Source organism: Festucalex cinctus, chromosome 9 (assembly GCF_051991245.1).
Source record: "Festucalex cinctus isolate MCC-2025b chromosome 9, RoL_Fcin_1.0, whole genome shotgun sequence".
In the NCBI taxonomy this organism is placed as follows: domain Eukaryota; kingdom Metazoa; phylum Chordata; class Actinopteri; order Syngnathiformes; family Syngnathidae; genus Festucalex; species Festucalex cinctus.
Genome location: NC_135419.1, coordinates 3053354 through 3076313, shown reverse-complemented (window position 1 = coordinate 3076313; position 22960 = coordinate 3053354). Strand labels below are relative to the sequence as shown.

General features: G+C 37.4%; 2 protein-coding genes across 2 annotated transcripts; one reads left to right on the top strand and one right to left on the bottom strand.

Moving 5' to 3' along the window:
- The first annotated feature begins 35 nt into the window (after positions 1-35).
- On the top strand, positions 36-4245 carry polr1d (RNA polymerase I and III subunit D). Its single transcript, XM_077532299.1, has 5 exons — positions 36-333; positions 694-791; positions 883-959; positions 2078-2160; positions 3965-4245. The coding sequence occupies exons 1-5, from the start codon at positions 295-297 to the stop codon at positions 4010-4012; spliced, it is 345 nt and encodes a 114-aa protein (XP_077388425.1). The 5' UTR covers positions 36-294; the 3' UTR covers positions 4013-4245.
- A 2554-nt stretch (positions 4246-6799) lies between these two features.
- On the bottom strand, positions 6800-20616 carry LOC144025897 (endothelin receptor type B-like). Its single transcript, XM_077532298.1, has 8 exons — positions 20420-20616; positions 16120-16630; positions 13006-13118; positions 12710-12914; positions 11707-11856; positions 10695-10828; positions 10476-10584; positions 6800-8682 (listed from the first exon to the last, which is right to left on the bottom strand). The coding sequence occupies exons 2-8, from the start codon at positions 16504-16506 to the stop codon at positions 8542-8544; spliced, it is 1239 nt and encodes a 412-aa protein (XP_077388424.1). The 5' UTR covers positions 16507-16630; positions 20420-20616; the 3' UTR covers positions 6800-8541.
- Positions 20617-22960: the final 2344 nt, after the last annotated feature.

Genomic DNA, 22960 nt, shown 5'->3' with positions numbered 1-22960 from the left:
TTTTGTTAGCGTTCTAATTACGTCATTGTATTGCGACAGTGAAAGACTCGCTAATTTTCTCCCTATCAATATCCTACAGGATATTTGGAAAGAATTTGTTATATAATAGCATTTTATTCAACTTTTATATAGCATCAAAAATAAGATGATAACACAACTTCGGTTAATTGAAATATGTATTGCTGCGTTTTCCAGACAGTAAACAACTTATCCGACCGTTGCCTGTCAGACACAATGCCGGGTAGAGTGAAAATGATTGTCGACACTGGGCCAGTGGAGACATAAACGTACAGCATGGCTGCAGAAGGCGAGAAGAAACGAATTCTTGAAATGGTGAGAGGATTTAGACATATCACAAGCGGGGTGGGATGTCCATTTGTAAATTCATTTTGCAAACAACCAGACCGCTCCGTTAGCTTTAACTACAGTGCTGGATAGCAAAAGTTGCTATGCTAATGCACGTGAAGCATTCGTCATCAAAGCCACGACTGACTCAATACTTACGTTTTTCACATTCTCAGTGATCTTAATTAAATCTCTGTAACTCTTATCATGTCGCGGAAACGACATTTGTTTTATATCTCTCTTTTGTTTATTTACGCTGTGGGCCAAAACGTGATGCTTTCCACTAGGGAGCGCTATTGTTAGACGTCTTAATAACTGTATTATTTTTTCCATATTGTATTATTGCAGGTCCAAGCCGATGGATCCGATGAGGGCAGCGTGACATTTGTGATGCATGATGAAGACCATACCCTGGGGAACTCTCTGCGATATATGATCATGAAAGAGTCAGTGTTTTTGACAAATTTTGTCTAAAGTAGTGTTTCATTAATTTCAAGCATAAAAAAAGTATAATAATCTCACTTCTGCTTACACCAGCGAGTCTGTTGAGTTTTGCGGCTACACCATCACCCATCCATCAGAGAACAAGATCAACTTTCGCATTCAGACACGAGGTAATGTACACTCCGATACCAATAATTGATTTTTTTTTTTTTTTTTTTTTTTTTAAGAATAGTTTTGTTTCTTTAACCAGACGTGTACAAATTGCAAAAAAGCAAGAGAGTAACCATTTTCTTTGCATATGCTATAAAACTCTACAGGCTTTCAGATACACATACACCTCATTTTGAAAGAGCAATAATAATTTACAGTCAATTTTTTTCAACCTTGATACTGTCTCAAAAGTTCCATTAAATGGTTTTCATTTTTGTTTTGTACAGACAAATGGAATTCAGTTTACAAAAAAACTGGCCCAGAGTAATATCACTTTTTGTGTGAATTAAAATGAAAGATAACAGAAAAAAAAATACACTTTACATTTTACAGACATTAAACTATTGCAAATGCTAATACATTGGTTTGCCAAAAAAACATGTTTAATTATGGATTATTTGTGGCTTGATCAAAAAGAAAATTTCCCGTGGCTTTTTATAACCCACACATTCCACTTTCATGAAAGAAAGCAATGACTGCACTTACAAAACAAAAATATATTTTTTTCAACTGTGGTTTCATCACATGAATGATCTACTCAAAACTGTCTTGTTGTCGTTGGCCTCAGGAAGGGAATTCTTGAAGAATTCTCGGCCTCGAGCTTATAACCTTGTAAACAGTGACCTCTCTAGGAGCAGGAAGAATGTGACTAGTTTATTGCACTTTTTTTTTTGTCCTCTTGTAATGTGACTGTGAAAATGGGTCAATTAGGGAACTTTTTAATCATGTGCATTATTATACACCTACTTTTCCCCTAAAAAAAATAAATAATCACATGCTCTTTTTTTTATTAATATTATTATTTGACACCTGCAATGTTCTCATTGGCTATACTGTACTAGTTTATGTTGCTTTATTGCTATTTCGCTTCAACTCAATGTAATGTGTTTTGTGTGCATCACAAAATGGTAAAGCAGAAACTTTGGAATGAAGATGATAAAGAGGATTTCAAACGATACTAAGTTACGGTATCTTCAAAACAATGTGTTACACTTCTACGGATGAGAGAATAGTGATTCTAGGGTTAGTCGTTTCCTCACAGGTATCTGCTGTTGTTGTTTTTTTTTTTTTTCCCCAGATGGAACTCCTGCCGTCGAGCCTCTGAGAAGGGGCCTGACTGAGCTCCGGAATGTTTGCCAACATGTTCTCAACACCTTCGAGGTAAGCCTTCATAGACTTCAACTCAATAAAGGCAACACTGAAAAACATCCTGCTTGGGTTTGCAAACGGAGTCTCGGAACAAATTAGGTTTGGGAACCGATGTTGCATATAATTAATCGGGCGACTCACTGATGTTTGGAGCGTCTGCATCTGATGTGAAACGATTACTGTCTCTATGTGCCCCATGTGACTGGCAACCACTCCAGGGTGTAATTTGCTTTTCACTCAAAATCGGCTGGCATAGGCTCCAGCTTTCCGCAACCCAAAACAGGATAAGCGGTAGAGAAAGTCGATTGATAAATAATTTCCGTCCTACAATAACCTTGTCGGCAGTATACATACACCACACGCATCATTCCCATGCCTTGCTTCACAAAGTGCAGCTCATAATCTGCTCAACGTCACAGATGGTCATGACAGGCTCTTTCTTTCTTTTGGAACATTCTGAATCTGATCCAAAATGGGAGAAAATCTTCAGATCTGAACGAGACTTGAAGCGGCTTGGCGGGAATGTCACATCACATGTCCAATGTATGCAAAGACGAGCTTTGATGTTTTTCGTCAGAGTACTTTGAAGAAGCAGAGAGTCACGAAAGTGCATGCTATTCAATGCATGACCTCAAAAATGAATCATTTCCTTGGAAAACAAGTAGTGCCTTTGTTTCACTGGGCTCAGCTAAATGAGACCTAAAGCACTTACTTGTCTTTACGAGTGTCTACATTTGAGCAATTTCCCAAAGAAATGTAGTAATACATCATATACAATGAAATAAAGTGGAAAGAAACTCAGCAGTTGAACACCCCCCACGTGGTGTAATTTGTTTGTCAACCAACATTTTCTGGACAAAAAAAATAATTTGTTTCAATACACTTTTCAGAAGACCAATATTTCTGTTTGAGATGCTTTTTTGTTGCATGAAATATTCAAATGTGAAACTGATTTTTGGGTGTCTTTCTGCCATAGTCATCAACATTGAAACAAATAAAGGTGGTGAATGAATATAACATGGAAGTTTCACTTCGACTAGGGATGTAACGATAAGGGCAATATCGTGTTATCGTGATGTTAAGACACAATATCGTCGTCATCATGTTCACAATATTTAAAAGGAACACATCTGTTAAAAAAAAGTCAGGTTGATTTCCATTTGTGCAATTCTAGCACCCTCTAGCGGCTAGTTTATTAGTGCAATTTAATTTTCATTAGGGATGTTTTGGCCTTCTATGTTTCAAATCTATGCTAATTGTCAGATGAAGGGGAACCTAATTTGCTTGTGAAGCGATCAATGTGCGCTTGCATTACCAAGTAAGTGCATCAATATTGTTATTAGAGATTGTAGGTGGTTTATATGCATTGCTGTTATGTACAAAAGCACAATATTGTGCTTTTTTTTTTTTTTAGTATGAGCTTTTTTATTTATTTATTTATTTATATATTTAGTTATTTTTTTTATTTTTTTTACAATATTCTGATCTTTTTTAAATATCACACCCCCTAAACCCCTAAATACACTACGGCACCTAAACACTGAAATATTGGACATTTAACCCTGATAATACTAACCAACAGTTATCATGCATCTTGTTCTATATATTTGGTCTGGGTTTAAGTTGGTTATATTGCTACTAAGGCTTTGCGCCGCGACTGCCTTTGTGTTCAAGTTCAGGAATCACTTTCATCTTCCTTTAGTGTCAGCGAACGCTGTTCTCAGCTTGCGCAGTTTTGAACCCATGACACATGTCAGCAAGAGGTTCTTGTGTCCGTGTCCCAACTCAAGCCGAACGTTCTGTTCTGCTGTTCCAGGCAAGAGTGAAAGAGTTCAAAGAGAAGCAAGAGCAACCCATGGAATGAAGACCATCAAGCAAAATGCGATAACATCATATCTTCCTGTGTATATACAGTTTTTCTTGTTTATATAGTAAGTATAATTTTATACAGAAGACAAAACGTGTTCAAAGGTATTTACATCCCTTTTTTTTTGCGAGCAAAAGCTTTTTTTTTTTTTCTTGACCATATTTCCTGATTTGTCGGCTTGAGGAGTGAAAACATTAAAGTTCAGAACACAAGTGTTCTGTGTCAACTCATTTTCCCCCTTTTTCATTGTTCAATTCCTCCAAGATCTCTTTTGCGATATGTCTTGTCATAACTGTTCGTGTATGACCCCATTTTTAAGCATTTTCCAATGTATTGATGCACGTTGTCCTTGGAACACAAAATTGTTCACATCTGTCCATTTGAAGAGGTGTTGGACATCTGAAGGGAACTTTGGATCTTAAGCTTGTATAATTGGCTGAAGAATGCGGTTGAGTTATTTTGCATTGCGCTGCCAAGACAGAGGCAGAAAAAAAAAAGTGAGGGTATTGAAGTGTAAATAATAGCGTGGACGTTTTTTGGGGTTAATCATGTCCGTCTGTCAGTCACATATAAAAGCATGGTTGCATATGTGGTTGGCAGCTTTGGAAACAATTGTCAACACATTTTTGTTTTTGTTTTTGTTTTTCAGGAAGGAATTTATATGCTGGAACAATTATCTTGTGTTTCATTTTAGCCACGCTCTCAGGAGACATTTAAATGTCAAATGTAAGTCACATTATTGATGGACATGCACTGCTAGATTGTAATGACAGTAAAGTTATTCTGTCCTATGATTCCAATTAGAAACGTATACAAGAGTTTATACTAGATCAGGGGTGTCCAAACTACGGCCCGGGGGCCATTTGCGGCCCTCGATCCATTTTTTTAGTGGCCCGCGACATATGCTAAAAATGGCATTTGACTCGGGTCAAATAAAATATAAACAAAAAATGTGTGGAGATGGTCAAAGTAAGAAGGGAGGGTGTCGAAAAAACAAAGGTGCTATTAAAGATTATTTTAGTTAACTAAAACTAATGAAAAAAATAAAATTCAAAAAACAATTTCGTTAACGGAATAAAATAAAAACGAAGATGCTGTTTTAAAAAAAAGAAAACTAACTGAAGCTACATTTTATGTTTACAAAACTAACTAAAATAAAACTAACTATAATTATAGCAAAAATGTCCTTCGTTTTAGTCTTTGCTAATTAATTTAATGCATGAGCCTTTGGGGATGATTTTAAATGTGATTTTTAGTAGATTTATTCTTGATATAAACCGGAATAATGACATCACGCCCATGGTGTTTTTTTATTTATTGTTTTATTTTAATATTGCGCACAAGTAATACACATTTAAAAAAAAAAAAAAAAAAAAACTAATACTGAAACTAAACTAAAACTAAGCATATATTAAAGAACTAAATCTAATTTAAAAAAAAAAAAAAACTGAACCACCCTGAAAACTAATTAAAACTAAATTTAAAAAAGCAGAACTCAAAACGAAATAAAAACTAAAATGAAAAATTCCAAAACTATAATAACCCTACTGCCATATTACAAATAAATTAGTTTATATACTGCAGCATTTTTCTAAATATGCAAAAGCACAAATAAATTATTTGTACAATTTTTAGAACTAAACACAATTTCTCTTCACAACATTATGTGGCCCTTGCGTCCTTCTGATTTTCTGGATGTGGCCCTCAAATGAAAAAGTTTGGACACCTCTGTACTAGATGGTTTTCAAACTTCAAACTTTTTACAGGCAAGAATCTCCTTATTGGGCCGGCACATGCACTACAAAGGTTTGCACGAGTTATTAATTGCACACAATATCCATTCCAAGAGCTGTATCAAACAAAATGTTTTTATTTACAACAGTCAGAATGCTCAGTTTTGATTGACACCTTAAAAATATTGTGGACAGTTTGCAGTAATGTGTACCACATCATGAGAGCTATGCATGTCTAAATCTTACACATTTTCAATCCAACCAAACAGTCTTTGTTATTCTGCCCAGTTAAAACTTGGAACGTGTCTTCTAAAAGTGTCCAACAACAGATCAGATTTGTCTCATTGGATCCAAAAGTACAAATTGAATTTGGCATACACTTGCAAAAATGTTGTTTAATGCCAATAGTGACAATTTCTGGTCCAAGCCAACAATCTTCAGGCTTGAATTTTCCTGAACAGACAAACCGTAGTTATCCTTACAGCTAATACTTGGCCTGAAACGCAATCAAGTTGCATGTAAAATAATGTATCAAGTTTATTTAAAAAAAAAAAAAAAAGAAGTCACCAGATAGTAATGTATGATTTTAAGGTGTTGACAAGTACAAGGAATCCCTTCAAAAGTTCAGTCAAAAAGACATATCAAGCCTTGGAGTACACCCACTTTTTAAATTCAGTTTAAATTAGAAAATAGACCAAATAAAAATATCTGAATAAGATTGCTATTTTGGTTGGAGACTCTTGTTCAATGGAGGAGCTGTTGAACATTCTCCCCTCTTCACTGAAAGCACCATGAGCACATGTTGGTTTTGTGTGTTATTTCTTAATGGTGGAGTATATTTTTGCTCTTTTTTTTTTTTTAAATTATTTTTTTATTTTATTTTCATTATTTTTTTTATAAAGACGAACCAAACTGTAATCATCAAACCGTCGTTTTATTTTAACCGCAGTTCCGTCATCACTTTGTCGCCACTATTTTAGGCCTAACAGACCGAGTGTGCATTCTGTCAATCGTCAAAAAATAAATAAATAAAGGTAGTCCATCAGTGACAAATTACGTCGGTACTTGACCCGTTTATTATTACAGTGATGGGCAAAAACTTACTTCCGTCAGAATGTCGTTCCATGCAGTATTCCTTTTTAAATTGTCCTTTTAAAAAGGATGTGCCGTGTCATATATATAATTGTGTTGCTTTCCACCTCGATTATAAATCCTCGTCCATGTTCGCCGGTGTTTAAACAGTGAATTAAGCCTAAAGCATTGTGACGTTTTGCCGAAAATGATTGCGAAATAGGAGCGGGCGAGTGTTTTATTCTGAAAAGTACCCGGAAATTTATTTTGAAATTGCGTCGGTCTTCCTGTCCCGCTCGATGTGTTCTGTGCTAGCTTGTCGTTTTGTACGTCAAGGCATGTTTGCAAGAAACTTGACCATAATCCCATTTGGGATGCTCCCATTAAGCATTGTACAGTATTGAGTAATGACCTCTAACCTTTTACAAAAAAAAAATCATACTCCAACATCTTGTAGAGACAGTGTTGTCACTTTTATTCCATTCAAAGTTCCTGTAATAGTCAGGTGTCCCGGCATTCGTGTCCAGGCCGTGTACGGTATAATGGCACAAAAAGTTTAGTCACAAATGCTGAGCGAGCTTTCTAGATATTCTTGCTACATCTCTTTAAAAACATACTGTCGTTCACATTGTAAGGTCTCTCGTTTAGAAATGCAGAAGATTTCAAAAAGTTGACTTCCAGTCCACGCAATACATTTAATAGAATGATATTGTATAAAACATATGCTTCATAAAGATGTATAAACATGAGCAAAAAAAAAAGTGCTTCTTAAAAACAGCACAGTCCTTCACAACTAATTGAACAAATTTTCAATTAATCTCTTTGAAGCGGTTTCCTGTTGTGGCCGATGGGGCCGAGCCAAAAGTCGTAACAACAGCAACCACATAGCAACGGAGGTGAAAATAATAACAAGACAGCACGAGGATCCTCTTAACTAATTTTGCCTTGCAACAGTCGCCGTCATAAGACAAGATGTCATACACTGGAACGAGCAATAACAAGCAGGAATAATGAAATAATAGCAGCCATTATGACCTCCTCACTGTCACCAAATGTCAATGATCTGGTACATTATATCTTTTTCAAAACAGCTCCCCTTCGCTTGACATTTGACAACGTGACATCGCCACGATTTCTCTGGCATGACGTTGAAGGCAGCTTTTGCATACTGATTCTATTCATATGCAGAAGCATGATTTGCCATTTTCAAAGCAATGACATCTGGGTCTTCTTTTCCCACATTGACTTCTCTCTGAGCTTATGAAAGCCTCGGGGCTCTTATTTGATAGTGGCTATATCTCTCGCTAGACAGATAAAATATACAAGTATATACAGTACATTTATATGCACATAGCAAATCTATAGATGTAGATATACATATAGATACAAAGTAGATAGATGTAGTTATAAATACAGTGTATATATTCACACTCATATGTGTATGTTTATGCAATTTTGCATGGAATTAATACTGTCCAGACGTTGACTAGGACTTTAATAAATGCATTTAGCATCCTCTGAGCAGCATTCAGCCGTAAGGAGCCTCGGTGTGGAATGTGAACGGAACGCCTCGGTGCCGTCCCGCTGCAGGTACAGTCCAGTTTTGGGCTGACCCCTTTGATATCTTTCAGTCCACTTCGAAATTGAAGTCTCGAAGATTTCAACATTGCACTGATATCGCGTCCACATTGGAAAAGAAGCGCAGGTTAATCGTGTGTATGTTTATGAGGAGCTTGTGTATTTCTGACTGGAGCGGGAGCTGGAGCGATCGAGTCCATTGCCGTGGCAGGAGCCCTTCCACCCAGGGACGGAACCTCGCTCATCCAGCATCGATGTTCCATAGCACCAGCAGCACAGGCAAGACTGCGAGGACACAATTGTTATTATTAATCATGTTTCGTGCAGGAAAGGTCTTATCCGTAGGGAGCCAATTAGTCGGCCCTCGGGGACTTTCCCATGGGTGAACACATGCATTGGCACACAATGGGGATGTGTTGTATAATTAATGTGCTCATTTTGCTTGATAGTTATGAAAGACTTTGCACAATAGAAATACAGATAATGACTGGACAATTACTGTAAATAAGACACACTGTAAAGTAAAGTTACAGTATACAATCTTGTATTATGGGGTGTTGGCTAAATCTTGTCGCCTTGTGATACTTTAGCTCAGTGGTGTCCAAACTACGGCCCGGGGGCCATTTGCGGCCCGCCGTCCATTTTTTAGTGGCCCGCGACATATGCTAAAAATGACATTTGACTGAGTTCAAGTAAAATAAAAACAAAAATGTTTGGAGATGGTCAAAGTAAGAAGGGAGGGTGTCAAAAAACACAGGTGCTATTAAAAGTTATTTTAGTTAATTAAAACTAACGAAAAAACAAAAATTCAAAAAACAATTTTGTTAACGAAATAAAATAAAAACAAAGATGCTTTTAAAAAAAAAAACTAACTGAAACTACATTTTATGTTTACAAAACTAACTAAAATAAAACAAACTATAATTATAGCAAAAGTGTCCTTCGTTTTAGTCTTTGGTAATTAATTTAATGCATGAGACTTTGGGAATGATTGTAAATGTGATTTTTATTAGATTTATTTTGATATAAACCGGATAATGACGTCATTTAAAAAACACCTTGGGCGCATGGTGTAACATAAAAAAAAAATTAAACTAATACTGAAACTAACTAAACTAAAACTAAGCATTTATTAAAGAACTAAAACTAATCAAAAAAACAACAGAACCACCCTAAAAACCAATTAAACTAACAAATTAAAAAAATAAAAGAAAAAATAAAAATAAAAATTCCAAAACTATAATAACACTACTGCCATATTACAAATAAATTGGTTTATATACTGTAGCAGTTTTCTAAATATGCAAAAGCACAAATAAATTATTTGTACAATTTTTAGGACTAAACACAATTTCTCTTCATAACATTTTGTAGCCTTTGCGTCCTTCCGATTTTCTGTATGTGGCCCTCAAATGAAAAAGTTTGGACACCCCTGCTTTAGCTAATGCTAAATGCTAGCTTGGGTGACAGTTATGCTAACTTGGTTCAACAGTGCTAAACAAGTTGGCTGTTCCATTCACCTCACTCCGGCCCCGTATTATAACAAAATGCCACTAAAAAGCTCAATGGGTCGAACACCAGTATTAGGATAGTAACTTAGACACTTTGACACAAATTTAGACAGGAAGTAGTTTTAATTCTGGTATCCGCTGCGTTTGGAAAGTTGTCCTTTGGCTACATCCGTAGCAGGAATATGGTGGCGAAACATGGCAGCCTCTTGTAAGGCGTTTATATTATTTCTATTGCTATTTTCTATACTGCTTCTGTTTTTCCAAAAGGGAGGCTACGCTATGGGCTAGTAACCACGCAAGTCAACGCATATCGATTCCGCAACAATTTGTACTCGGATTCAAAATGTCGCTGACTGCGAAATGAGCCCACACCGGCTCCACAAAGACACTGAAGTCAACCAACATCGTGTTTGTGTGCCATTATTCTGCATTTTCACTTTTATAAATGCTAACTGTGAATTTAAGTATTAGCTTTAAAATGTGTTTGCCAGAAGCCAACTTCCTCCTTTCTGTTGATTTCCATCTAGCTTGACAACTTTATTTTGAGTTGTGTCTTGGCAATCTCACCTGGAAGCAGTTTTTGAACTTCTGACTGACAAAGTAGAGGGCAATGGGGTTAATGCAGGAGTTCAGGGAAGCCATGTTGATGCCAATGTAATCCATCACTAAGAGGAAACTGAAAAGAGGGAGTGGGAAGTGATGACAGGGGTTTACGGTCAATTCAACAGGAAGTCACAAGACGCAGAACAATGGGTTCTCGTGACGTGCGCAAGCGTATTTGCCTACCTGAGGAGTTCACAGCGGTTGGGGTCATTTTGGTCGTAGACTGTTTTCTTCAGAATACGGCTGAGGTGAAGTGGCAGCCAGCAGAGAGCGAAAATCAACACAAGGCAGAACACCGTCTTGGCCACTTCCCTCCTCTAGACAAACACATAATGGTGTTCAATTTGGGGGCTTTTAGGGTGACCACAACTACTAGGGCAGATTCAGTTATCGATGCATCACAATGCTTTGCACACTTCTTGTTCATTTTTCATTTGCCCAAATTAAATGTACATTTATTCACTCAGATGGCTTGTTTTGTTGGCATAGTGGTTGTCATATATAGTTATGCACTATTTTGTCCTCTCTTTATGAATGTATTTTAAATAATAACGTGGACCCCTAGGAGTTTGGAGACCAAGTAGTGGTATTTAAGTCATTCTTCTTTTTGGTACACGTTATCCACTAGGGTTGTAACAAGAAGGGCAATATCGTGATATCGTCGTCGTCATTTTCACAATCTTTAAAAAGGAACACATCTGTTAAAAAAAGTCAGGTTGATTTCCATTTGTGCAGTTCTAGCACCCTCTAGTAGCTCGTTTATTAGTGCAATTTAATTTTCGTAAGGGATGTTTTGGCCTTCTATGTTTAAAATCTATGCTAATTGTCAGATGAAGGGGAGCCTAATTTGCTTGTGAAGCGATCAATGTGTACTTGCATTACTTAGTAAGTGCCTCAATATTGTTATTTGAGATTGTAGGTGGTTTATATGCATTGCTGTTATGTACAAAAGCACAATATTGTGCTTTTTTTAGTATGAGCTCTTTTTTTTTTTTTTTTTTACAATATTGTCATCTTTTTTTAATATATATATATATATATATATATATATATATATATATATATATATATATATATATATATATATATATATATATATATATATATATATATATATATAATATGTGCAAGTTTTATTTCCACCGGCACAAATAAATTTTTTCTACCATGTGTAGTACAATGTTTTCAGTCATACCTGTTTCATGTGGTCATTGAGTGCAATCCGCATGCCTTTCTTGCGACTCAGCATCTCGCAGGACATGAGGCTGTAGAAGATTCCTGTGCAGGCAAGTGGTAGGCAGAAGTAGAAGCCGAACAGCCACCAGTCTTTTACATCCTGGTAGAACTGGAACGATGCAAACACGCTCAAAGGAAGTGCATTTTCAAACGATTGAGTATATGAACAACTCAATCAAGTTCTTAAACATTACTAGCTGTATCCCCCTTCTTTATTCTGTCAATATTCCACAAACAGTTTTTGTTTGTCATATTTCATTGTTGCACAAGGAACCATATTTGGTGACATAAAACCAAACCTACAACAATTTACAAATGTTTTGGTACTTTATATATTTTATGGATTTATTTTATTTTTTTAAAATAAATTTTGCACAGTTGTAAGTGGGCATAAATGTGCGTTTGCGCTGTTATAGGACGGAAAATAGCCGACTCCTGGCCAATCAAAGTGGTGACACCTGATCTACAATATTGCCTACTAGGGGTGTTAAAAAAAAATCGATTCGGCAATATATTGCGATATTAAATCACGCAATTCTCGAATCGATTCAATAGGCGGCTGAATCGATTTTTTAACTTCCATTTTTAATATAAAAATATTCAACAAAATGTCTTACTTCGGGTTAGGGTTCACAACTTAAGCATGGAAGAATGTTATATTAATTAATGGAACATTAAGCCTTAATATTTTATTTCAACGCTGTTCAAACATGAAACAGATTACAACCTGTATAAGACTTGAGTTTCAGATAAATAAAGAATACATTTTCATACAAATCTTACACTGGACAAGTTTACCGATTAGTATTTTCTAAATTTGAAGTAAAAATAAATAAAAAATTGTAACAACCGATTTATAAATTAGTATCGGGATTAATCGGTATTGAATCGAATCGTGACCTGTGAGTCGTGATACGAATCGAATGGTCAGTTACGAGGCAATTCACACCCCTACTGCCTACCTTGATAAAGTTGGAGTTCTGCTCTGGATGCAGCAGACACACACGCAGCTTGTTGCCTCTGTACGGCATCTCCAGCATGTCAAACGCGAGCGCCTCGGGGACCGCTAGCAGCAAGGCGATCACCCAGATCAGCGTCACCTCCACCGCTTTCCACACGGGGATGCCCATGCCCTTCACCCTGCTCCATGATGTGACCGCGTGGTAGCTGCACATGCAATGCACACGTTTGTTGTCAGCCACTTGCTCGCACTTCAGTCGCACGCACTTGTTTGTTTGTGGATTACGAACATACGCACCGGTCCACACTTAGCGCGCACAGGCTGAGAACTGTGATACCCACTGATGCTTTTTGGATGAATGGTATCATCTTGCAGACATATACTCCGAATGGCCAGTCCTCTGCTATTAGCTGCAGACGGTAATAAACACAGACACATTTGCGGTTAGGGAATGGTTTATTACATTGTGGTTCAATTGTATTGCTCTGTTTTTCTCCTTTAATATGGTAGTCCATGCCAAAAATAACAGTGCAGCGTGTCTCCTTTCAGATAAATTATTTCTCCCAGGGGCTGATCAAATCAGTTCAGCATCAGGGCAGTGTCTCAAATGATTGTGTCTTGAGAAGAAAAAAAAAAAAAAAAGTTCAACATCCTAAACCTCAATGGTCTTTTTAACACGCGCTGACAGCTTATTATTAAAATGTCATCTTACGTTCCAGCGTTACAGACTTAGCTGTACTACACCAAAGTAACAGAAATACTAAGAATTCCAGTCATCCAATTTGATTAAGGAAATTATACTATTCCTGTCCAGAGTTTTGTGATTAGCATACAGTATCTGGGTTAAGTGCAAGGACTGATTTTGTGCATTTTACCCCCACAAAAATCCACTCATTCAAAATGTTAATTATTTAATTGCTCAAATTGTAGTATAGGGTCCTTCCCTCCTTCCTCTCTTTGGTTTTTCCTCTGGTCTCTTGAGATCTCGCTAAATTTGCTGGAATTTAGAGGCTTCCGGGGTTGGCGTAAGACTTTGATTTTGTAATCATGGGGAAGGCAGGAAGTGTTTGGTCGGTGCTGGATTTCACTTTGATTTATCTTTCTTTTCTCTTTATTTTTTTCTGACCTTTTCTTTGGTCTCCTGACCATTTAAACCTCACGACTCTGGCAAGATTCTGAAGTACCTGGTTAAGGCGAAGGGTAATGGGATATTTATAAGGCTTTAGGTGAATTAATGAGTATAAATTTATACGTATTTGCACGCACACGCACGCACGCGCACGCACGCACGCAAACGCACGCACGCAAACGCACACACGCAAACGCACGCACACACACACACACACAAAAAAAAAGAGCAATGATGATAAGACGTTGAATCGGTAAGACTACCGAATGAACAATTCTGAGCTCTAAAAAAAAAAAAAAAAAAAAGGAAAAAAAAAAAAAGTATAGGGTGATAGAAGAGTCGGTGCATGTGCAACATTGATAGACCTTCAATACATATTTTCACATGGAAAGGGGTTTCACGACCAAAAAAACCTCTAAAACAAACAAAAAAAGGTAAATATTGAAAGAAAAAAAATCTGCAAATGGTGCCGAGTCGTGTATTTGGAGCTCCACTGTAATAGAGGAAACATTTGATTTCCTCCCTCCTCAATTGCTGCCACTATATACTGATAATAGACTCGCCACTAAACCACTGTTAACTTTACATCGTATAAAAATTCTGCATTCATACTGTCACATAAAGGGATGGGTTCTGAATGTACAATAAAATATTTATTTTCTAAAGTTTCACACGCTTGTTAACAAAAAAAGTGGAAAAATGTTAAACTCACAATGAAATATGGCTGCATCTTTTAGTCATTGATACAGTAATCTCATAATTCATAAAACTGAGTTAAAATTAAGAGGAAGTACTGTAAAAATAAAAAATAAAAACAAGCGTAAAATAATTTGTATTGAGGTCATTTTTCTGCCATTAGATGGCATAATTGCATTTGTAAGACACTGGTGACAGATCATTGCATTTTTATTTTCATATTAACAGTGATCTATTCTTTAAAATGAAGTATATATATATATATATATATATATATATATATGTATATATATATATATATATATATATATGTATGTATATATATATATATATATATATATATGTATATATATATATATATATACTGACTAACTGAGAACCGATAATAACCCATTTTTGTGGCGAAGCACACCACCGTGGGGCAGTGGGAAGTTTCCATCCCTCAAAGACCAATTAGTTCACGTCCTTACCCGTGACAAAGTTTAGATAAAATCTAAGCATTTGGAGGAGTAGAATATAACAATGTAATTTTTATCGGCAGAGGCCAAGAGTCCCACCATGCTTTGCCCACAAGCTGTGATGAAAATGTTGTAATTAACATGGTCGGTCCATAGCCGAGACATGACCTCCATCACTAACAAAACTGTGGCTAAGTGAATTATTTCAATTTCCTAGCTCGAGAGCATCTCAAACAGTCCTTAAATGACAGATTGCATTCCTAAATCCGTAACACTGCCTGTCTCTAGGGCAGTGCTTCTCAAATAGTGGGGCGGGCCCCCCCAGAGGGGCGCGAGGCTCCATCAAGGGGGGCGCGTTTGACCTCGGGGAACATGCTTTTTATTTTTTGTATTTTTTATTTTCATTTTTTTACTGTCCTAGAATAAAGTGCAATTGCACCTCCACTACATTAGGGGGCAGTGGCGCTCTCCTTATTGGCAGAGTGTGCGCAGGGAGCATTCGCTCGGTGGTGTCGGGGTTTTGTTTGCACTGAGCATGCGCTCTTTGCACACAGCAAAAAAAAAAAAATAAATCACAAATTATTTTAGATTTTTGTTTTGCAGGTTAAAGGTTTTTTTGTTATTTTTGTTATTTTTTATTTTTTTGTTTTTTTTAAATATTGTGCTCCTGACTTAATGTTGGTGATCAGTTTGAATGCATTGTTATTTATTGATTTTATGTAATTTTATTTTTCCGTATAAGAAGGTTTGAAATGGTCAGTCAAAAAATGTTTATAGTTTAATTAAGGATTTAATTAAATTTTTGAATTTCAGATGCACTTTAAATCTTTTCTGTTACAGTTAATAAAGCTATTCTTTGTTGTAAGTTGGTCCATATTTCTTTCTTTTTTTTTTTTTTAATTCTCTTATACGTTAATGCGGATACAGTGTTATGCAGAGGTGTGCTTATAACAATTTTATAGACAAATTATACTACGTGGGGGTGGGGTGGGGGCGCAAGATGTTTTATTCTTACAAAGGGGGGGGGGGGGGCATGACAGAAAATAATTGAGAAGCACTGCTCTAGGGCAACATAAAATGTGCAAATCCACAGAGAGCAATCCAAACGCACACATTTTTTTTCTTTACCTTATACACATTGATGGGGATGGCGATGATGATATAAAGTAGGTCCCCCAGTGCCAGGCTGCCAATCAGGACGTTGGGTCCATTCCTCATACACTTGTTCTTGTATATAATTCTCAGCAGCGTGGAGTTGCCAATGATCCCGACCACAAAGATCAGGCAGGACACAATGGTGTTGACGTACTTGAAGGCGTGCTTAATCTCTGTGGGCTTTACGCACATGGGGGGGAAGGAGCCCCTCGGCCGGGCCGGCTGTGGGGGTTGTCGCGCGGCGGAAGAATTATTCTCGAAGACTTCGGAGATGTCAGGCACAGTCGGGGAGTCCCGGATGAAGCGAGAGGCCTCCACCTCCGCAACCATCAGGAAACAGAGCAAAGCGATGGCCTTCATTGTGGAAGAATGGGAGCTTCTTTCGCTCAAAGGCACGGCAGCAGTCTCAACATACACAATCTCACATCGCCATTTTCCACACGTTATTGCTTTTGGCCTGGATTCCTTTTGCAAGATGTATGTCCTGGGGAGAAAATAGACAAATCATCATGTAGGACAAGTAAAAAAAAATAAATAAATAAGCTGTATGTGTTTAGAGGAGCTTTCAAACAGGCTCCCAAGTTCATTGTTATGAATGCTTGAGATGGAAACTTTGAGTACATCCTGAATTTATTAGCCAATTAAAGTTTAAGTAGTCAAGTATCACACGTGTCATAATTTGGCTGTGCACGGGAACAAAATATGTGTTTGTAATTATCCATCTTGTTCAGGTTCACGTAAGGTTGATTAAGAACCCGAATCTCCGAATTGCATCTCGGCTAAATGCATGTCAAGGCAAGGCAACTTTATTTATAAAAGCACGTTTCATACACAGGCAAACTCAATGTGCTTCACACAAGCAAAAGCACAACATTAGAACAAACACAACAAGTGAAGACATTCACAGAGCAAAGAGGACAAAAAGAGATTATGAAGAAGATCATATTTTGACAACATTTAAGAACATTTGCAACCAAAAGATTCGGACACTAAATGTAGGGATGTTCGATGACCCCTTTTTCAGACAGATATTAGTATGAGTACTCAATTCTTGAGTAGTCACCGATACCATTCATACTTTTGATACACAAAATACTCCCCCCCTAAAAAAAAACAAGAAAAAAAACAGAGAATAAAAAACAACAACTATATAATAATATAGCATTTATGAAAAATAATGACAATTTTCCATTCGTCTAATTTCTAGTTGCTGATTATAAAACGGCCAGAAGAGGGCAGTCGAAAGTACCAAAACCTTTAAATTAAGTCCGGGTATCTGACCGAAACCGATACATGGTATTGGTACTCGCCCATTTATAAGAATTTAGATTTGTGATTTATACCATTGAGTGCAGCATAACTGCCAAATGCTGCTTCGCCATGTTTACTTTAAAACCTGGGCTCCACTAATTGACCTGAGTCTTCCAGACCTCAAAGCCCTGAAAAGGTCACAAAATAAGAAAAAGTTGGCATTTAAAGGGCGGTCTACTGTGCCCGCCGGCGAAGTGCACATTGTTGCGGGATTCATCCCATACCAGACAAAAGCCCTTGGAACAATTTAAAATCATTTTCTCTCGGGGGATAAATTCTACAAAGTTTTGTAGCCAGAATCCTTTGACATTACATTTATGACTTGAACCAGTTTTGCACATGAAAAAAAAATAAAATAAAAAATCCCTAATGCAAACATTTTTTTGCAATGACGTGACCAGAGAGTCTTTAAAAAGAGCCAACTGTCAAACAATTGGAATGGTGATAATGGATATTACCAATTTACGAGCTGGATAGGAAAGTCGTCTTCAGGGAGTGCATGTGTGTGTCATGCATAACTCTTCGAAGGCTTTGCCAGGGGCATCTCTCAGGGTAATAAAAAAATCTGTTTACAATCACCCATACATGCGCGATATCCATCCGTCTATTTTCCCAATCCTCATGAGAGTCGCAGGTGTGCTGGAGCCCATCCCAGCTGTCTTTTTGGCAGGGCACACCCCTGAACTGGTTGCCAGCCAATCACAAGGGCACCCATAGATGAACGGACAACTATTTACACTCATGTTCACACTTATGGACAATTTAGTGTGTTCAATCAACCTGCCATGCATGTTTTTGGAATGTGGGAGGAAACCGGAGAATCTCATAGAACGCGCGGAAACTGTCTTCAAATAAAATGCTTGTGGACTTGAATGCTGATTTATACTTGCACAGCCTGCCAATCAGAGTATGACATATATTTGTATGCACAAAAACGAAATCACATGGATGAAATCACACATATAACACAAAAAAAAAAAAAAAGGAAAAAATGGAAAACTTCCACCCCAATTCTCTCTCCAGCTGATTTGTGCTGACCCATTTTAGTCCAGCGACATGGTCATTAGGCACCGAGCGTGCAAGCGAGAACAATGTGGTAGGATGTGAATTTGCGCTGTTCAATCCAAAAGATTTACATCTGACCTTTAGCTTGTGATGGCTCCAAAAATGAAAAGGGAGGAGGTCTGCAAAAATGGCAAGCTCAACCACGAATGAAGGAAAAGAGCCAGGGGATGAAGGGGTCGTGTATGCGTGACCTTTAGGCGATGGACTGCAATGACCGGGACCGGCAATTTGATTCACGCAAGGTGTCAAAGTGCACACAGAGGCCGTGAGGATGAGCTGTCAATAAAAACAGCAGCCAAAATGCCAGTGGATACAAAAGTAAACAACAGTCCTGATCAGCAGCTATTTAAATTTGGGCTAGCAGAAATGAATGTAATCACCACATTTGTGCTAAACTCTCTTTGTTCGTTAGCTCTAAAACGGAAAAAACACTTAAAATACTGCATATTGTTGATTGCGAAATAATTCCCAGTCATACACTAATGCTTGTGTTTTTCTTGTGACATTTTTTTAAAGACTTAATTTATGTATTCTATTTATTATTATTATCATTATTATTGTTATTATTATTATTATTATTTATTTATTTATTTATTTATTTTTTACAATGTTTTGGTATCGGACTGAATGTTCCTGTTAATTTATGAATGTCCTTTTCAGAGACAAACACCAATGAACGATCAAAAGAATTATCCACGGGGAGAAAACAAAACAAGCTGCCATCCACAAACAAAACAAAAAAATAAAAAATGCTCCAAAGATTCTGACTCCTACCATGAAACGTGTAGTTTGCTGCACAAAACTACAAACCATATTTGGATGAAACATGCAATCACAAGTGCTATTGTTTCAACAACTGTAAAACTGCAACATGTGTGCTTTTGTAGCTGCACATGCAGAGACTGGACATCATTTAGGTGAAATGCGTGCACATTGTGCAGCTGTTATTTTAAGTGCACAGTAGCAAAATCATGAGCTTAAGAAAAAAAAAAAAAACGTACTCGATAAGCATCTTGGAGATAAATACGTACGTACATACAGTGTCACATTTTAAACCATTAGGCTACAAAATTTGTTTAGTTATACTGATAATAATTTAGTTCCTGAAAGCATATACAACATATATATATATATTAGAAGGGGCCCGATTAAATGAATGGTCTGATTAATTTCATTCAAAGTTTTATCATCAAATGGAGATAATTGATTACCAAATGCCCAGATCATTAAAAACTGTTTGTCTCAGAGGCCAGCTGGTGTTCTGCTTTAATGCGGATTCTTTCGATTTTAGTGATCTATCAACATTTTACCATTTTGAATTTCCAAACTGAATTAATGCTTTATAAGACTACCCAAATTTTTGTCATCTCAATTAGCTTCTCGGAAAAGTCACAAATGAATCAAGAATTAACCAAGAAAGCCTTTTTTTTCCCTGTTCAGAAAGGCAAAATGACTAAATTTCAAATTAACTACAAATAAATAAGAATAATCAATGTTTATTAATGTGTTTTACTATTTTTTTTTTTACTCATTTATGCAAACAAACTTAAATTTCATGGGGAAAAACACTCAAATTAGGCACCAAAACAACATTCCAGAATTATATACAACAGATATAAATTATAAACGTAATACAAAAACTATATAGGTCAGCATTCAGTTGTTGTTGTTGTTGCTGTTTTTTGTTGCCTAATATATTTTTTAAGCACTGCAACGTCCAATTGAAGCGTCTGATTAACTTTTCACGTGACATATTCTGCCAGGATTTAAGCGTGCACTTAAATCTAAACAACCAATCGGTGTCAAAGCCTGTCAAGAGGTGTTCTAACTTATTCATCCAACTTATTATCCATCATAACGATCAATTATATTCGTCAAAACCAGCCAAATTGCTCACCAGAGCTCACAAATGCCGCGACTTGTCCTTCGGGGGGGGTGTTTAAAATTTCCTCATCAACATTCCACCAGATTTCCAGTCATTATCTTGTTGGATGGATAAATGTCTCCAGGTTCTTTCGCGTCGCGTCCAGTACGTCCTCGTTCTGCTTGGCTCTTTTCCACTCTTTTCCTTGCGGGAGCTCCTCTGATGCTGCTCGAGCACAATGCGCGGCTTTATATGCGCCGAACAGGCTTCCAATCACGTGACAGCATGGCCGACCGAAGTGCGCCTTAACTACGCTTCCATGCAACGCTTTTATTTATTATTATTATTTTTTTATTTATTTATTTATCATTTGCAAACGTATTTGGGCTTCAACCTATCCTACTCATAATGTCCTATACATTTATTGTATACAATTCACTTGCCACATAAGTTATCGTTCATATGAGCTGTTTTTAAGAAAAAATAAAAATACAAATTAAATAATTAATAAAAAAAAAAATCAAGAATTATCCATCCATCCATCCATTTTCTTGACCGCTTATTCCTCACAAGGGTCGCGGGGGGTGCTGGCGCCTATCTCAGCTGGCTCTGCGCAGTAGGCGGGGTTACACCCTGGATTGGTTGCCAACCAATCGCAGGGCACACAGAGACGAGCAACCATCCACACTCACACGCACACCTAGGGACAATTTGGATGCTCAATTAACCTGCCATGCATGTCTTTGGAATGTGGGAGGAGACCGGAGTACCCGGAGAAGACCCACGCGGGCACGCGGAGAACATGCAAACTCCACCAAGGAATATCAAGAATTACTTCTTTTTTTTTAAAGTGATAGTCAAGTAGCCTATTTGAACTTGACATTTAAAATGCACTTATTATAGTGGTCGCAGATTCTTGTAGAAATGCTGGCTGCTTCTATTTCCCATAGTAACTAAAATATGAAACAACTCTCAGTATGATGTAGAAATTAAATACACTTTAAACAGCAAGCCCATTAGTACTGTGTCAATATACAAATGATTATTTTTAGGACTTTCAGTTTAATGTGCAGCTGTGCCTAATGTTGTGGCCATATACGGTACATGTTCATAATCTTCCCTGAAATGGTGTACCTCCCCTTTGCAGAAACATAACTTTTAACATTTTTTTGTGTCTTTATGGCCATTGTATTGGGAATGAAAGAGGGAGTTTTGGCTGTTGTGTTAAAAAAAAAAAAACGTCTGTCACGAGAGCAGCTCAGCCTCTTGGGCTCTTGCCGGAATAGTTCATATTTTCAAACAAAGTCATTGGCACCGTCTCTGAATAAATATGCCTGTTGTACTTGCAAAATGAGGGCCTTTTGTATTTTGGGGCATAGTGAGTTTGCAGATCAAACAAAGAGTCATGAGCATCTTTTGAGTCATGAAGTCATAAAAAAAAAAAAAAATCCTCTCAATTGATATGCTTGTGGTATAAAAATATCAGGAATTTAATATCTTGCCATGGCCTTATATTGTATAAAGAATATTTGTTCTATGTGTGCGGCACGGTGGACGAGTGGTTTGCACGTCTGCCTCCCAGTTCTGAGGACTCGGGTTCGAGTCCAGGCTCCGGCCTTCCTGGGTGGAGTTTGCATGTTCTCCCCGTGCCCGCGTGGGTCTTCTCCGGGTACTCCGGTCTCCTCCCACATTCCGAAGACATGCATGGCAGGTTAATTGAGCATCCAAATTGTCCTTAGGTGTGCTTGTGAGTATGGATGGTTGCTCGTCTCTGTGTGCCCTGCGATTGACTGGCGACCAGTCCAGGGTGTAACCCCGCCTACTGCCCAGAGCCAGCTGAGATAGACTCCAGCACCTCCCGTGACCCTTGTGAGGAATACGCGGTCAAGAAAATGGATATTCTATGTGCATACCACACTGTAAAAAGACAAACAATCAATTATATTACACTATCTGTGACCTCTTGAGGTCACACAATCCCCAGAAAAAAAATCACTTGTGGAAACATTCATATCAAACACATGACACATTGGTCATGACACAGCCTTCTTATCAATAGTGGGCACAGATTTAACCACACTACATGAAAGCCACATTTGTGTGCTCTTTTTAGCCTAACGATCTGAGGATGCAACTTCCCCTGGCCAATTATTTTTGCCATTAGCACATTTTTGTGCTTTTATAAATGCAATATTATTATTATTTTTTTAAATCCCCTGGTTGCATTGGGTGGGTGGATGAGGGTGGGGGTCAGTCATGTGACGCCGGCAGAAGCATATCGTTGAAGAATTGCTGCATAGTAAGTCAGTCATCACTTTTCCGAAACGAGCGTTCTTCAACCCCATCGCACAGGAAACAGTGTGTAGAAATATAAAGAGACACTTTGTTTTTCACCAAAATAGTGTCTGATGAGAGAACAAAAACAAACAGAGGAGGAAGACATGGTTTACAGCTCACGTGTTTGTCGCTGATCAGCAGCAGACAAGGGCGCGATTTCTAGAGAAACAAACAAGAATAGGGGAAGGGTACAGACAAGAATTGAGATTAGATGCTTCTTTTAGTACTAGACGGCGT

What these genes read in the sequence shown, in the direction of transcription:
- polr1d (XM_077532299.1), top strand. Translation starts at nt 295, where the DNA reads ATGGCTGCAGAAGGCGAGAAGAAACGAATTCTTGAAATG. An exon ending in AGAAACGAATTCTTGAAATG is followed by an intron (nt 334 to 693) that starts GTGAGAGGATTT and finishes GTATTATTGCAG; the next exon opens with GTCCAAGCCGATGGATCCGA. An exon ending in ATGTTCTCAACACCTTCGAG is followed by an intron (nt 2,161 to 3,964) that starts GTAAGCCTTCAT and finishes CTGCTGTTCCAG; the next exon opens with GCAAGAGTGAAAGAGTTCAA.
- LOC144025897 (XM_077532298.1), bottom strand. Translation starts at nt 16,506, where the DNA reads ATGAAGGCCATCGCTTTGCTCTGTTTCCTGATGGTTGCGGAGGTGGAG. An exon ending in AGAACTCCAACTTTATCAAG is followed by an intron (nt 11,857 to 12,709) that starts GTAGGCAGTAGG and finishes GCATCGTTCCAG; the next exon opens with TTCTACCAGGATGTAAAAGA. An exon ending in TCAATGACCACATGAAACAG is followed by an intron (nt 10,829 to 11,706) that starts GTATGACTGAAA and finishes GTGTTTGTCTAG; the next exon opens with AGGAGGGAAGTGGCCAAGAC.